The sequence below is a fragment of the Myotis davidii genome, unplaced genomic scaffold (assembly GCF_000327345.1).
Source record: "Myotis davidii unplaced genomic scaffold, ASM32734v1 scaffold115, whole genome shotgun sequence".
Classification (NCBI taxonomy): Eukaryota; Metazoa; Chordata; class Mammalia; order Chiroptera; family Vespertilionidae; genus Myotis; species Myotis davidii.
This window is the reverse complement of record NW_006291010.1, coordinates 3789267-3804773: the sequence shown is the minus strand read 5'-3', so window position 1 is coordinate 3804773 and position 15507 is coordinate 3789267. Positions and strand designations below refer to the sequence as shown.

Genomic DNA, 15507 nt, shown 5'->3' with positions numbered 1-15507 from the left:
CCCCCCCCCCCCCCGCAAAAAAAAGGTATTAATTATTACTATAATAAGAGAAAACAAGACTGGAAAAGTTAAGGGGAAGAGAGTTTCACGAAAGAGCACGTTGTTAGATGCCTACAGTGCAGACATGCAGGTCATGGGCATTGGCAGGGGGTGATGGGGCCATTGGTGAATCTCATAAGACAATGGGGTCAGAGGTATCCCAGCAAGAAGCCAGATTGTAATGGGTTGCCTTCAAAGAGGGCGGCCTTTGAAAAGTCGCTGTTTTTGGGGTAAAGACAGCGCTGATCTCAACAGAAAGCACGTTCTCTTTAGAGGCAAATGCCCGCAGCTTTTCTGCCTACCAACTATCATCTCACCAGCCACTGCCTCCCACGGCCAGCCCTTTTATCTGTCTCCAGAACCTCTCTCCTCCTCCTTCCTTCAGGGGCTCACTTCACTTATTATTTCTCTTCTCTTCTGGAACCTTTGTCTCTGCTTGTTTACAGGCTCTTTCACTACAAGCATGCTCAACTTTCATCTTTAGAAAAAAAGGTTTCCTGGTTTTCTTTACTTTTCCCCTCAGCCTCTTGTCCTACTGCCTTCTCTACGACAGTGAAAGCACTCCTCCGCATTCACCATGGCTATTGCTTCACTCCCACTCACTCTGCAACCCATCAGTGCCTGGCTTCCAGCCAGGTACCTCCCTCAGCTGTCCTCATTAGGTTCACAGACGATCCCATGACCCCACTGTCAACACCAGTGGTTTGCTTGGCCTCCCTGCAGGCACTTAACAGCTTGCTCTTTCTTGAAACTCTATCCCCTCAACTTCTCCAGCTTCTTGTTTCTCTTGCCACACTAATCATTAATGCCTCCTCTTTGTGTGTGTGTGGGGGTGGGGTGGGGTGGGGATGGACATAGGGATGGGGGAGGTCTCTTAATGATTGGTTCTTTCTCTCCTGTCCACTATCCCTTTAAATGATGCTGTTCCCAAGGTTTCATATTTTATTTTGTTCAGCTTTACAATTCCTGCTTTCCCTGAGCAAATTCACTCCCCATCTCTGGTGGAATTTACCATATTGCTAAAAGCCTTCAGAAACGGTGATCAGATAGCCAGAGTCAGGTTGGATTAGAGATCCAGCCCCAAGCAAGTGAAAGAGTGGTGTGTTTTTTTATTTTTGTAATCTGGGTAGGAATAGGAAAGAGGACTTCGCTGTCTTCCTATTCTCACTGGAGGAGAGTGGTGCTGAACACTCGTAAAGCAAAGTCGGGGGGAGGAGAAATTGAGGTGTGGAACACCTGTCCCCCACACAAATACCTGTGTGCCTTTCCTCCCCCTTTCTCCTTCTCCAAACTACTGATAATTCTTTAAAACTCAGTTCAACTCAGCCAAGACCTCAGGCAGCCTCTACACACAGCCTCTGTTTCTTCTCTCCTACTTTAAGGGATACATCTCTAATTTTGAAGTTTCTACATCTATTGTGTCTAGTCTGTTCCCACTTTCAGGGCCTGTGAAACTTTCCTCTTACCCCGGGAGTCCTGGCTGGTTAAATAATTCAAATCACATACTTCAGCCTAATGGGAGAAAATAAAAGTTTAACACATGTGCATGGGGAATTCACATAAGCATGAAATTCCAAAGATAGGCAAAATTAGGCCTATATGCCACTTTGGACTAAGGAGGGGGAGGTAGGCAGTTCACAGGGAGATGAGAAAAAGCAACTCTTTCCACTTCCCTTTTAATTTCTTAAATGAGCCTATATATCTAATTTTCCTTTCCAAGTCACCTGTAATTCACGATTCTGATGCTGATCTTTGATGTTTGTAACACTGTTCTCCTTCGGCAAGTCCTAAATGATGTATAGTTATTACAAAGAGATCTTAAAAAATCAGCATTTTTGAAGAACTTTATAATGTCTCAGATTCACTAGAACAGTGGTTCTCAACCTTGGCTGCACACTAGAATCACCTGGGAATCTTTTTAAAATCCTGATTTCTGGGCCTCATCCTCCGGCAGCCAAGGTTGAGAACCACTGCACTAGAAGATATACTGGAATCTTACAAGTTAACTTAAACATAAGTTATAAGTTAGCTTAAAGTTGCTGATGGCCAGCCCTGGCCAGGTGGCTCAGTTGGTTGGAGTGTCATCCCTCTCACTAAAGCAGTGGTTCTCAACCTGTGGGTCGCGACCCCTTTGGTGGTCGAACGACCCTTTCACAGGGGTCGCCTAAGACTATCCTGCATATCAGATATTTACATTACGATGCGTAACAGTAGCAACATTACAGTTATGAAGTAGCAACGAAAATAATTTTATGGTTGGGTCACAACATGAGGCACTGTATTTAAAGGGCCAGAAGGTTGAGAACCACTGCTAAAGGGTTTTGGGTTTGATCCCTCGTCAGAGCACATACGGGGAGCAACTGATCTACATAACTCTTCCATTGGCTTTGCATGGAGCAATTCTAAAATGAATCTTATCTTACCTTCCCTGACTGTTCTGCCCGTGTTCTCCGTTTCTCATACCCCAGGTGAAAACCCTGGGCATCTTTGAATCTTTTCTCTGTGTCCCTCTACCCTGCCTACCTGCCTCACAGCCCCTCCTCTCTATGAGCAGTTGCCAAGGCCCATCACCTCTGACTCAGTGATCCTGCTGATGTTCCCGCCCCCGTGTTCTCCAGGATAAGACCCTCATTTTCTCTCCTACAAACAACTGCCCGGCTCTTATAGCAGTTACCCTTGCCTCCAGTCTCTTCTCTTAAACCACCCTATTGTGTATACATTTCAGCTGCATAATTCTTCCTAAAGGATAATCTCATAATATCAATAATACAGTGTCCTACAATCTTTGTTGTTTTATTGTTGAACACCAACTAAGGTCTACACGTGAGAGCATTTACTCTGCCAGCAGCTTTCCTGCTGCACTTCCAGTCAGACTGGATCGCCCGTCCTCTCTGCCAGAAGTTGCTGCTGGTGGCCCTTAGACCAGATTTGGCCTGCAGGCATGTTTTGTTTGGTTTCCAACTTTAAAAAAATTTAATCTGAATCGACGCTTTAAAATCAAAGGAATTTTCTTCAGAGTTAAAGTCTCAAAGAAAGTACAGGGAACTATGAAAACTTCAGAAAAGATGGGAATTTGGGTAAAGGGAGGGAATCAGACAAGACTTAAATTCTTACCTATTTAAGTTCTCAGTACATCTTTTACCCACCTTTAAAACAAATATGTATATATATATATACTAGAGGCCAGGCACACAAGATTCCTGCACTTGGGGGTGAGGCAGGAGGAAGTGGGGGCAGGGTCCCTCTGCCCAGCCTGCGCCCTCTCGAAGTCTGGGAGCCCTCCAGGGATGTAAGCTTGCAGTGGAATATCCCAAGAGTGGCTGCGGCGGCCAGAGAGGCTCCCGCTGCGCTCACTAGCTGTGAGCCTGGCTTCTGCCTGAGTGGCGCACTCCTTGTAGGAGCACACTGACCACCAGGGGGCAGCTCCTGCATTGAGTGTCTGCCCTCTGGTGGTCAGTGCACATCATAGCGACCGGTCATTCGGCCGTTTGGTCAGTTTGCATATTACCTTTTTATTATATAGGACTAGAGACCTGGTGCACAAAAATTTGTGCACTGGCGTGGGAGGAGGGGTGGGCAGGTGTTCCTCAGCCCCACTTGTGCCCTCTCACAGTCTGGGATCCCTCGGGAGATAACCACCTGCTGGCTTAGGCCCACTCCCTGGGTGGCAGATGGCAGGCCCAATCCCTCGGTGCCTGCCCTGCCTGCCCGGGTCGCGCACATGGCAGAGCCTACCTGGGGGTTAGGCGTCGCCCTCGGTCGGGTTGCACACCGAGCACCCAGGCAAGCCAGCCGATCGCTACTGCCCTGCCCGGCTGCCCTGGGTCGGGTCGCACATGGATGCCCGCTGCCCCGGGTCACAGATAGCAGGCCCAGATGGCGCGAGGGGCAGGCGGGATGGCGTTGTCCCACCCTGCCTGCAGTATGCAAATTAGCCACCATCTTTGTTGGCGGTTAATTTGCATATCACACTGATTGGCCCATGGGAGGCGTAGCGAAGGCGTGGTCAATTACCATGTTTGTCTATTATTAGATAGGATATACATATATTTACTGATTTTAGAGAGGAAGAGAGAGATAGAAACATTAATGATGAGAGAGAATCATTGATCCGCTGCTTCCTGCACGTCCCACACTGGGGATCGAGTCTGCAACCCAGGCATGTGCCCTGATCTGGAATTGAACCGTGACCTCCTGGTTCATAGGTCGACACTTAACCACTGAGCCACGCAGGCCAGCTACTCCCCTTCCAAAGATTAATCATGATTATAGATTTTCATGCAGATAAATGGTCCATGAAAATTTCTTTTTCTATAATAGGCAGAAGTAAAGCAGGATTTAGAGAGGAGAATTTAAAAACTGTTTGACAGAATGGAATGACCATCACTGAAAAAGGTGGAGAACCACTGACGTAGAATACAGCCTTTGAATCCAGGAAATGATGCAGAAGTCAGTTGCAGTAGAAGGTCTAAGCATTTAATGTGGTTGGCTCATGTTGAAAGTTGACCACGTGCTAAGCTAGTTATGTGTGTGGGTATCAGTGTACTGTGGCTTTTCCCCAGCCTCCCTTCCCTTTTGATGTAAGCATACAAATGAACTTTTTAGAGAGAATTATTTTACATCTCTTTAACCTGAAATAATTTTAGAACTTGGTAATCCTCATTGTCCTACTTACAAATGTACATCAGGGGGGAAAACCGTTTATCTCAGTTTCTCTAGAAAAATTGCACTACCTATCCCCCCCAGACTGACTCTAGAAGGTGCAGCGATCTTCTGGATCAGAGGTAGACTACTCACGTTAACCATGTGAGGCTTAGTGTGTACCAGCCACTATTCTAGGTGTTTTTGCTTTTTGCTTTTTTCTTTTCATGAACACTGGCCAGTGGATTTAGAACACAGTGCTTTCCAACTCTTTTCATGGCAGGCATATGTATTGCATAATAATATTTATATGGGACACGGGGATAATGGGCTCAGGAGTTTGGCTGCCCAGGGGCTGAGGGGTTCTGCGTGACAGTACATGTGTACTCTCTTCACTGTGTGCCATGCGCACTGTGCTGGGGAGCTGTGTGATGGGGTATTGCAGACTTTATCCAGTCCTGATTTCTGCTGGTAGCTTTGCTTCCTGGATCGTACGATGGCATTAAATATTTCGCTAATCATCAGTGTTCTGTTTCGTGGTCTACAGAAGGGCACTGTTGCTCTCTAGCTGCTTCCCTTCCGGCGGTTAAGAGGCGCTTGGAGAAAGTTCACAAATGTGTGCCTGACAAGTTTCCAATCACTCTGACCGTTCTGAGCCTCTCTAGCTTGCCCGGTCTCTGCTGCTTCCAAGTCTCTGTCTTTGAAACTTGGCTAGAAGTCCTGTAGGGAGGTCAGTTTTACAATGCACTCAATAGGAAGGGCCTGTATAAGAGGGGAAGAAAGGGGAGTGCATTCCACAAGGTCTTTGCTGAAGGGATGACTTGGGTCTCTTCTCTCTAGGCTCCTTCTCCACCAAATAACTTTCTGTGAACATTTAATGCGGAACTCGATGCCTTTGGGGCTCCGAGAGGAAGCGAGGGTGCTGTATGTTCTTTGCACATTGCTGAAAAGATCCTGGTTGGGATCCTGGCTTAGCTTGCTTCTCAATGACAGGGTTGCAGTTGACTCTGCTCTTCCCTCTCACACCTATTCCTTTCCCCTACTCTCAGACAGACTTAAATATACAAGTTTAAAAATACTTAAAGTAAATAGAAAACTTTCCTCTTCTTTGCATTTAAATAAGGTATTTTTCCTTCACTCCTTCTATGCTTTTGAACTGTGATGTGCCGGTGGAAGAACATACAAAAAGGACTGAATTCTGGAACTCATGAGTTCCAGGTTTCAGTCCCGGAACTGCCATTTACCCATCTAAGTGGGCAAGTTTATTTCATTTCTACGCCTTTGTGGTAAGAGAAGACTGAAGATACCTGTCCCAGTCCCCTCTCAGAGCCGATTTTGAAAAATCAAAGAGGATCTAATGTATGAAAATAATTATGTAAGCTCCAAAAGCAATTTATTACTGTATTAAAAGTGGCAGCAAGTCCTTGTAAGAATTTAAATACTGAGTGTTGGTGAGTATGGCCCTGGTGATGACAAAACTGACCCGCCCTCTCCCTCTGTATTCCCTCCCTCACCCTGCAGAGTAACCTGATACACTACCTGGGCCTGAGCCATCACCTGCTCGCACTGAATTTTATCATCGGTTCTTTTGGCAAGAAAAGCGCATGGTCAACTGCCCAGGTGAATGTGACCGACACTGACTTTGACGGCGTGGAAGTCAGAGTGTTTGAAGGCCCTGCAAAGCCAGGAGAGCCACTGAAACGCAGCGTTGTTTATATCCACGGGGGAGGCTGGGCCTTGGCAAGCGCAAGTATGTCCTGGCCCTCTTAAGTTTCTTTGGGGTTGTGGTTGGCCCTGGGAGAGAGGTGTGTGTGTAATTGAGTTTGACTTCCTTATTGGGTAAAGAGAGGGGTACCATTTGACTTGGTCCCTGTGGGCAGTCCCAGTTACCCCTATTATCCCAGCAGAAGTATTAGTGGTGTGTCCTTTTCATGCTTGAAAGTGTCCTGGTTTCGGTGATTATACCCTACATCAGTGATGGCGAACCTATGACACGCGTGTCAGAGGTGACACGCAAACTCATTTTTTTGGTTGATTTTTCTTTGTTAGATGGCATTTAAATATGTAAAATAAATATCAAAAATATAAGTCTATGTTTTACTATGGTTGCAAATATCAAAAAATTTCTATATGTGACACGGCACCAGAGTTAAGTTAGGGTTTTTCACAATTCTGACACGCCAAGCTCAAAAGGTTCGCCATCACTGCCCTACATAAAGGTTTTTGCCTATTTGCTTATTTGTTTGTTAATTAAGGTCGACTGTTTTGAAAATATTTCCTGGGACCTAAATCATGGACAAACTTATTACAAAGTGCTGGCAATAGCATTCTGCACCCAAATAAGGTGGGATTTCATTGTGTTTTGAGGACCCCCTTTCTGTGAAATAGAACAGGTGTTCCCAAATGCACATGTTAACTCATCTACATTTCATCTGCTTATGAAACCAAGGGTGGAAATACAAAAGTGTGCCACCGTGCAAAGGAAGTGCTCTTACAGAGTTCAAGAATGGTCTCTTTAGGGTAGAATTTCTTTCATGAGCAGAACGGGATCAAAATGGCACGCTGCCAGGTGGAGCAGCGGGCAGAATGCAAACCGGGGAGGAAGTGAGGGCCTTATCACCACCTGCGATTTTCATGGAGCTACTTCCTCATCTTCAACCCGGAGCTTTGGCATCTGGTTCTCGTTTGCTTGCTTGTTTTGTTTTAATAACATATTTTTTTTTTTTATGAGGGAAAAGCCGAAAGTATAGCTCTTTATAGTAATCCCATTTCATTTAACTCCATATTCATAATTCTTTAATCGTTGATTTGTTGACGTTTTTAAGAGATGTTTACTGAGCAGATGGGTTTGCCTAGGACTGAGAGGTTTCCTGAAGGGCAGGACTTCTGGTACAAAAACTCAAACAGTTGCATGCAAACCTGTACCTGTGCTCACTCTACTATGTGCTAGGTGATGGGATATAAAAATTAATAAAACAGAATCTTTTTCCTAGAAAAGAATGAGTCTGTACCATGGGACACTTGCCAGGTGAGACATTACACTGGAGGCCAGGAATGGTGTAGATTATAAGAGCCAACCTGGCCTTTTCCGTATTAATTTTGACTGATCACTACTGTCAGAGGAAGCATCAGGCTGAGGGAGGTGTGTAGATGGTTATGTTGTTATTAAACTTCTAATTCTAAGATTGCCTTGGAAAGCCTATGGATAAGGTGATATTTTGGCTTTTTGTTGACACAACCTGCTCTTAATATATTGGGAGAACAGCTAAGGGATTGATTTTTTTGCACAATAAAATTGCTACTGTCACGGCAAATCTTTGGATTCTCTTTCTAAGAATTGCTAAGACTTCTTAAAATTTTAGTTTGTTATGTGTTGATTTAAACAAAATACCACATTCTTCAAATTGGTGATTTTCCTGAATTACATAAAATGCGGGTGTTAAAAGAGAAAATTTTTATGGTTTTCAGGAGAAAACTGCTTATTGGCTGTGATTTTTGGAAAGACATACATTTGAAGAGCTGCAAAATGAATTTGGTACATTTCATAGAGTCCATTATGAAACAAATGTCTAGTTAGTTAAAAGCACATTCAAAGGCAATCTGATATAGATTTCCTGTTATTATATAGCAACTGAATTTTATCAGAAACTGATTTAAATTCTGCATTTGTATACATAACTGTATTAAGGAGATATATGGTCACATTTGCTTTTTATTGTTAATAACTTCAGCCCAAGTCTAAAAGGGTTTCACAATTAGCAGAATTGAAGAATAGACAGTATTAAATAACTTGTTTAATAGTGATTGCTCCTTTGTTTCCTTTAGAAATCAGATATTATGATGAACTGTGTACAGCAATGGCTGAGGAGTTGAATGCTGTCATTGTCTCCATTGAGTAAGTAATTAATACTAGTCATAGAAAAAAATTTTAAGAAAGGATCCCAGATAACTGTACAGTTACTTTAATTTAAAAGTGATAAAATAAAGTCTAAGAATAAAGACCCAGAGAGGTGAGGTGATTTTCCCAAGGTCATACAAAATGATTTCATAGCATTTCTCTCTTTATAATGCCTCAACTTATTTATTTTTTTTTATTTTAGTTTTGGAAACTTCTGGAAAATGAATTAATTAAAATTGAGTGATATATATAGCAGTTATCTGTAGCATATAAGCTTGATTACTGCTTTTTTATTTTTATTTTTTTATTGATTTCAGAGAGGAAGCAAGAGGGAGAGAGAGAGAGAGAGAGATAGAAACATCAATGATGAGAGAGAATCATTGATTGGTTGCCTCCTGCACACCCTACACTGGGGATCGAGACGGCAACCCGGATTTGTGCCCTGTTCGGGAATAGAACTATGACCTCCTGGTTCATAGGTCGACGCTCAACCATTGAGCTATGCTGGTTGGGCTGATTATTGCTTTTTTAAAAACTAAAAACCAATCAGCACTTTGAGAAAATCTTTCCTGCAACCATGAGTTGTAAAAGTGATTCTCCCGGACTCAGGTTCTGTCAGACCTTGTGAACAATAATGAGTTTAACGAATCTTCATCAATGTAGTTATTATTATCATTCGTAGTGATATTAGTATTGATCTTTTGAGTTGCTCCTACCAGTTATACATTAGCCATCTTTCTGGAAAACCAAGCAGAATGTGAGTGTTTATACCAGGTGTGGGGACAGTGATAATACAGAACCATGGTACCTGTTCTGTGGAGGACCTGGTGCAGGTGCTGTTGCACACCTGTCTCTCCTCCTTGCCATCTTTTTCTCATGTCATCCTTTCAGCTAGGCCTTCCCTGACACCCCTATTTAAAATTGCAACCCTTCACTTATATAGATTTCCAGTAAATGTGGGCTCGTCTGTAGTAATAGAAAAAAGAACAGTGGTGGCTTGGGGACAGATTGGGGAAGCGGGTGGTGGAAGGGATAGATTACAAAGGGGCAGGAGGAAAGTTTGAAGGGTGATGGATATGTTTATTATCTTCATTGTGGTGGTGGTTTCCAGGGTGTATACATATGTAAAAATCTATCAAATTGTACATTTTAAATGTGTGTACTTTATTTTATATCAACTATACCCCCAAAGAGCTGTAAAAACACTTAAAAATGTAAACTGATAGTAAAAATATTAATAAATAATGACAATTTCAGATGCAGACACAACTCTACCTACCAGTTCTTCCCCCTTCATTCACAGATAGAACCGCATTCCCCCCCCCCCAAAAAAAAATTGCAACCCACTTTTCCTCTGCTTTATTTTTCTCCAAAGCTGTCATCAACATCTGACAGATCATAAACTTATTAGGTAGTTATTGTAGTGAATGGAAACGGACAATGTAAGTTTCATTAAGGCAGAGATTTGGGAGATTTTTTGCCTCTTTTGTTCATTGCCTGGAAACATTCTTGGCAGATAGTGCGCATTCAATAGATATTTGTGGGATGAATGAATAGACTCTTGCTTAACCCTCATATAAATCATCCCAGAGAAGAATTTTGATATTTTCCTCACAGATGAAGAAATTGATGCCCGAGAAGTTAAGTAACCTGCGGGAGGTCCCATAGCTCACTAGTCACAGGGTTGGAGTGGGGAACTGAGCCAGGCCAAACAGTTCCCAGGCCCGGCAGCAAGCCAGTCCTCTAACAGTGTGACAGTGTTATGGCACCATCAGCCACTCTCCCTGCCCTGAGCTTACCCAGCTCCCCCTGTCCCTCTACCGCTTTCTGCCAGCAGATTTCCCTCCTTGCCCCCAACCCAGATCAGAGACCTCAGAGAACCCTTTCTTCTGCAGCCGGTGGAAGGGCTGGTCTCCCGAGTCCTGTGGGCAGCCCTGACCCTGTGCACAGAAGCCGTGGAGCCACCTGGAGTGGTGCTGTGGCTGCTTCTTCAGCAGATTTGCCTCTCAGGGAGGCCTCCCAGATCACTCCAGGGACCTCGGGGAAGTGTTGTAATGTAGGAACCTTCACTTAAGTGATTATGTCATCTGGCCCGGGCAGCTGGCCAGAGGAAACCAGGGCTGTGTAAGCCGCTGAGCCCCAGTACGGAGCGAGGTCCCACAGCTCGGTGCTGGGGAACCAGCCTCGGAGCCCCTTCCGCGGTTTCCTGTGTAGCCCCAGCTCCTCAAAGGCCTGGGGGAAGGAGGAAAGTTGGCCCTGCTTTCCTTGGCACCATGAGGATTCCCCACCCAGGTCCCACCCTCCAGGGCTTCCATATAAGCAGTTGGCAGCATGCCTGCGTTCTTTCGACACGCCCTTCCCCACCTGTCAGCATCTGGTTTAAGTAAAACAGGTGTTCTCAGACTTATCATCAAACACACAAGGATGGATGAGATGTTTTTGAAGAATTTTTTTTTTTTTTTAAGAACTAAAACACTTCCATCTTTGACTTTCTGGAGGGCCTAATGTAGCTTCCAGAAGTTATCAGCTGGGAGACATGGCACCCGTGGGCCATTATCATTACTCACGACTGCGTGACCTCGGGCAAGTCATTTAACCTCACTGCAAAGTGGGGTTAGGATTCTTTTGAGTGTGTGTGTCGCAAATGTGAGCTGCTGGGACAGAAATCATGCCTTCTTTCCTTTGGGTCCCCATCACCCAGCACAAGGCTTAGCACATGTATGTGAGGCAAATATGCTTTGAGTTGGGTTAATGACTTCAGAGGGTTGTCAGGAGAATCAGTTTGGACAATTGAGATAGAAGGGCTTCAGATACCCAAAGGTGCTAGGCAATCTGAAGCAGTGGTTCTCAACCTTCTGGCCCTTTAAGTACAGTTCCTCATGTTGTGACCCAACCATAAAATTATTTTCGTTGCTACTTCATAACTGTAATGTTGCTACTGTTATGAATCGTAATGTAAATATCTGGTATGCAGGATGGTCTTAGGCAACCCTGTGAAAGGGTCGTTCAACCACCAAAGGGGTCGCGACCCACAGGTTGAGAACCGATGGTCTGGAGGCTTAGTGCTGTAGCCCACAGAATGGAAAGGCCCAACTGACAAATTTACTTACCAACACGTGTTTGGAACTCTCAGCACTTTCCTTCGCAGAAATGATGAGCTAAGATGCTTAGGCTCCAGGCCGACCAGCCCACAAAGAGCTGCATAACCTATGCTCTAGTTGAGGGATAGCCAATATCATATGATCATGATGTTTCTCTTGGAAAGTATCAGCTGACTTGAAAACATATTTCCTCTCACTGCTATATCTTTCCTCTTTCTTTTATCCCGTATATATCTATTGGATCCGTATTATGTGCCAGTTACTAGGTTAAATTCTGGTGGCATACAATGTGAGTAAGACAGCCATCATTTCTGCCCTCATGAATCTAGGGGAGAAAATAAAATCTAGGTGAGAAAATAAACCTTGAACAAGTCATGCTAAGTGTGATAAGTGATGTGAAGTAGAAGGTAGGTAGTAATGGAGGAATCTAATAGGTAAGATCTTACCCCAGTTTGAAGGGTCAGAAAAGGTATCATAAAGTCATCTTGGAATCGAGGTCCTATGGACAAGTAGAACCTAGTTAGACAAAATGAATTGGCCCTGGAGGTTCAAAGTGGTGTCATGAGAGGGCTTGGGAGGAAGGGGAGGAGGCCGAGGGCATTTAGGGAATAAAACATGAGAGAAGACAGATAGAGGGACTTACACTTCTGACAATGACTAAGGAAAAGAAGAATTAAAGGTGGGTGATCCTGAGAGTCTTGGGGAAGACGTGGGCCCCGGCTTTCCGGGAATCCCACCTTCCCCAGAAGGAATGCTGTCTGGAGATAGCTGCTCCCTTATCTTCGAGGCCCACGGAGTGGTGGTGGGTCACAGCTTCCTTCACTTGGGGTGAGGCCTGGGGGAAGGTTTACTCTGAGGAAGCTGGTAGGCAAGGGTTGGGGGCCGGCTGACCCTGGGATCCCCTCTCATGAGGAGAGCAGCAGGAGTTGGAACTGCTCAGTTCATGTTGCTGGCACTGGCTCAAGGTTCTGGGGACTGAGCCAGCAAGGGAGATGTAGATAAAGGCCTCAAGGTATAAAAACAGGCTGTGCCTTCTACTCAGTAGCTTCCACGACACTCCACTATTTTACATATCCGTTGCCCAATACTTGTTCGTTAAATAAATGAAACCGTTTATCTTTTAAACTTATAATACCAAGGATACATGGATGTAGCCTCACTTATCTGATCTAGGAAGGTCCTATTTTATATTCATAAACTTATTTTCACAACATTCACTGCAGTTTAGCTAGAATATGGTATCTTTCTTAAGAGATGGTATCTATTTACCTATAGTTTATATAATCAGACACAATACCAGAACCATGAAAAATGAGGGAAAAGGAAGATTTAATTTCTTTTTAAAAAAAGATAAAATGTAAGCTAACACAGCATATTGTTAAATTCTATTTAATATGTTTTATTTAATCCTATGAGTTCTGTTAAGTTCTGGAAAGCACTTACATTGCTTTCTTGGATGAGGAAAACAGTTTCAAGTTGTGCTTTGCTTTCAATGAAATGTTTACTACACTCGTAAACTCCCCTCGGTAGATGGTGATTTCTTCCCATCCCGTCAGATGTCAGGTGGCAGTAACAGAACCATAAAAACAAACAAAAAAAAAAACACAAAAAAAAAAAACAAGGGAAAAGGTTTATTGGAAGAAGTAGGTCCTTTTAGTCTCTTCACTATCATTAACTTGGTGAATCCCCTTTTTAGACATTTCACTAAAGCCTTTTGGCTTTGTTTTCTACTATCAAAAATCCACTGGTTTCTCTTTTGTGGTTTTGTGTGGTTGTTTTTTTTTAGAATTTCTTGGGGAGGGGAGGAGGAGACTGGAGCTTTACAAAAAGCCTGGCTGCGGCCACAGAGCACCTGGGACTGCAAACCACAGGGAGGCTGGGAGCCTGGTTAACCCACGCCTGAACCCTAGAGCTATGTTTAGCTTCTGAAATGACAGAAAGGAGGCCAGAAGCACCGGGCACCAAATCTGCTTAGACTTCCGCAGCCACCTGGGGGAGTGCTCTGGCTCCCTGTTTACCTTTGAGGGGAAAGGGGAGGTTTGCATCTGAAAGGGAGGAGGCAGTTAGATAAAGGCGGAGAGTCTGGGGAGCTCCCTGCTGTGTAGGGAGATAGGACTCCAGAAGTCTTGGTTGGTGAAGGGAGCATCCGAGAATCCCATCCTGGGCGTGGATCACAGTTCTGGTGCAGCATCCTGACGGGTCAGTTCTTGTGGATGCGATTCTTACCCAGTCAGCCGAGCCTTTACTAACCTCAGCTCTCCTTTTGCCGAAGGACTGTAAATACATCAAAGCTCTATCCAGGGGCCAGATTTGAGAGGAGAACCAGAAAGGAGGACCCATCCCCAATCTTCATGCACTAACCACATTTTAAGAATGAAAAGATAAATGATCAAGCATTCCCTGTGCCTCCACATGTGCAATGTTACTGTAGGTTCTTTTAATGCAGTGGTTCTCAACCTTCCTAATGCCGCGACCCTTTAATACAGTTCCTCATGTTGTGGTGACCCCCAACCATAAAATTATTTTCGTTGCTACTTCGTAACTGTAATTTTGCTACTGTTATGAATCGTAATGTAAATATCTGATATGCAGGATGTATTTTCATTGTTACAAATTGAACATAAAGCATAGTGATTAATCACAAAAACAATATGTAATTATATATATGTTTTCTGATGGTCTTAGGTGACCCCTGTGAAAGGGTCAGTCGACCTCCAAAGGGGTCGCAACCCACAGGTTGAGAACCGCCGTTTTAATGGAAAGGAAGCTTTTCTCTGTTAGGGGAATGGACTTCCTCTGGAGATGTCTCTCACAGAGAGCACAATACGGATACAATTATTGATCTGTTGAAGAGACCTTCTCTATGAATGAGAACAGTAACCTTTTAAAAATATATATTTTTATTGATTTCAGAGAGGAAGGGAGAAGGAGAGAGAGATAGAAACCTTAATGATGAGAGAATCATCAATAGGCTGCCTCCCACACACCCCCTTACTGGGGATGGAGCCTGAAACGCAGGCGTGTGCCCTGACCAGAAATTGAACCGTGAACGCCTGGTTCATAGGTCAACACTCAATCACTGAGCCACACCGTTCAGGCGAATAGTAACCTTTTTGTATTCACAAGATGAATCTATTGAACTCCTCCTGGGAGATAGTGAAAAGGAGGAAAAAAAGAAAAAAAAAAAAGGAGTGAGCTTTTTATCTCACACCTGCCGGATCTCATAGGTGTATGATTTCATTCTGGAATGTCACGCGCACCTTTCACCTAACTGGCAGTACATGAAGAGCACTCACCACACACACACACACAAAAAAAAGGGATATAGCATTCATTACGAATGGTTACAGTATCATCCAGATACACCACGGTTGTGGGTTTAATCCCTAGTCAGGGTACATTAATGTAAATAAGTGGAACAACAAACCCATGTTTCTCTCTCCCCACCCCCCTCTCTCTTCCTTTCTCCAAATATCATTTTAAAAAAAAGATACTCTCAAAAGGATGGAATGAAATATGTCGAAAGCTAAGGACCATGTAAACATGCAGCAGTGACATTCCGACATTCCCTCTGGGGTACAGCTAATTCTAATGTTGAGGACAAGGAATTAGAAACCTACAGATTGCTGCAGGATTAGAATTTGACTATTTCCCAACTAATATAAAAATTAATGTGCATTAATTAAATAACCTATGTTTTACAGTCAGGGTCTAGCCAAAAGAGGATCACTTCCTGGGCCATACTTCTTCCGTGTGAGGGATATACCATAATTGACAGTACTCTGACAAAGGAGTTCGGGTAACAAAATAAGGCATGTTAAAGAAACT

The 15507-nt window shown here is 43.9% G+C and overlaps 1 protein-coding gene across 4 annotated transcripts in view; it reads left to right on the top strand.

Annotated features, from left to right (window-relative positions):
* Positions 1-15507, top strand: part of NCEH1 (neutral cholesterol ester hydrolase 1) — a 62264-nt gene that overhangs the window by 34490 nt on the left and 12267 nt on the right. For all 4 annotated transcript variants that reach the window (XM_006764116.2, XM_006764117.2, XM_015564177.1 and 1 more), the window contains 2 exons: positions 6202-6430; positions 8506-8575. In XM_006764116.2, coding sequence (XP_006764179.1) covers positions 6202-6430; positions 8506-8575 — 299 coding nt within the window. The remainder of the gene's footprint in view (positions 1-6201; positions 6431-8505; positions 8576-15507) is intronic.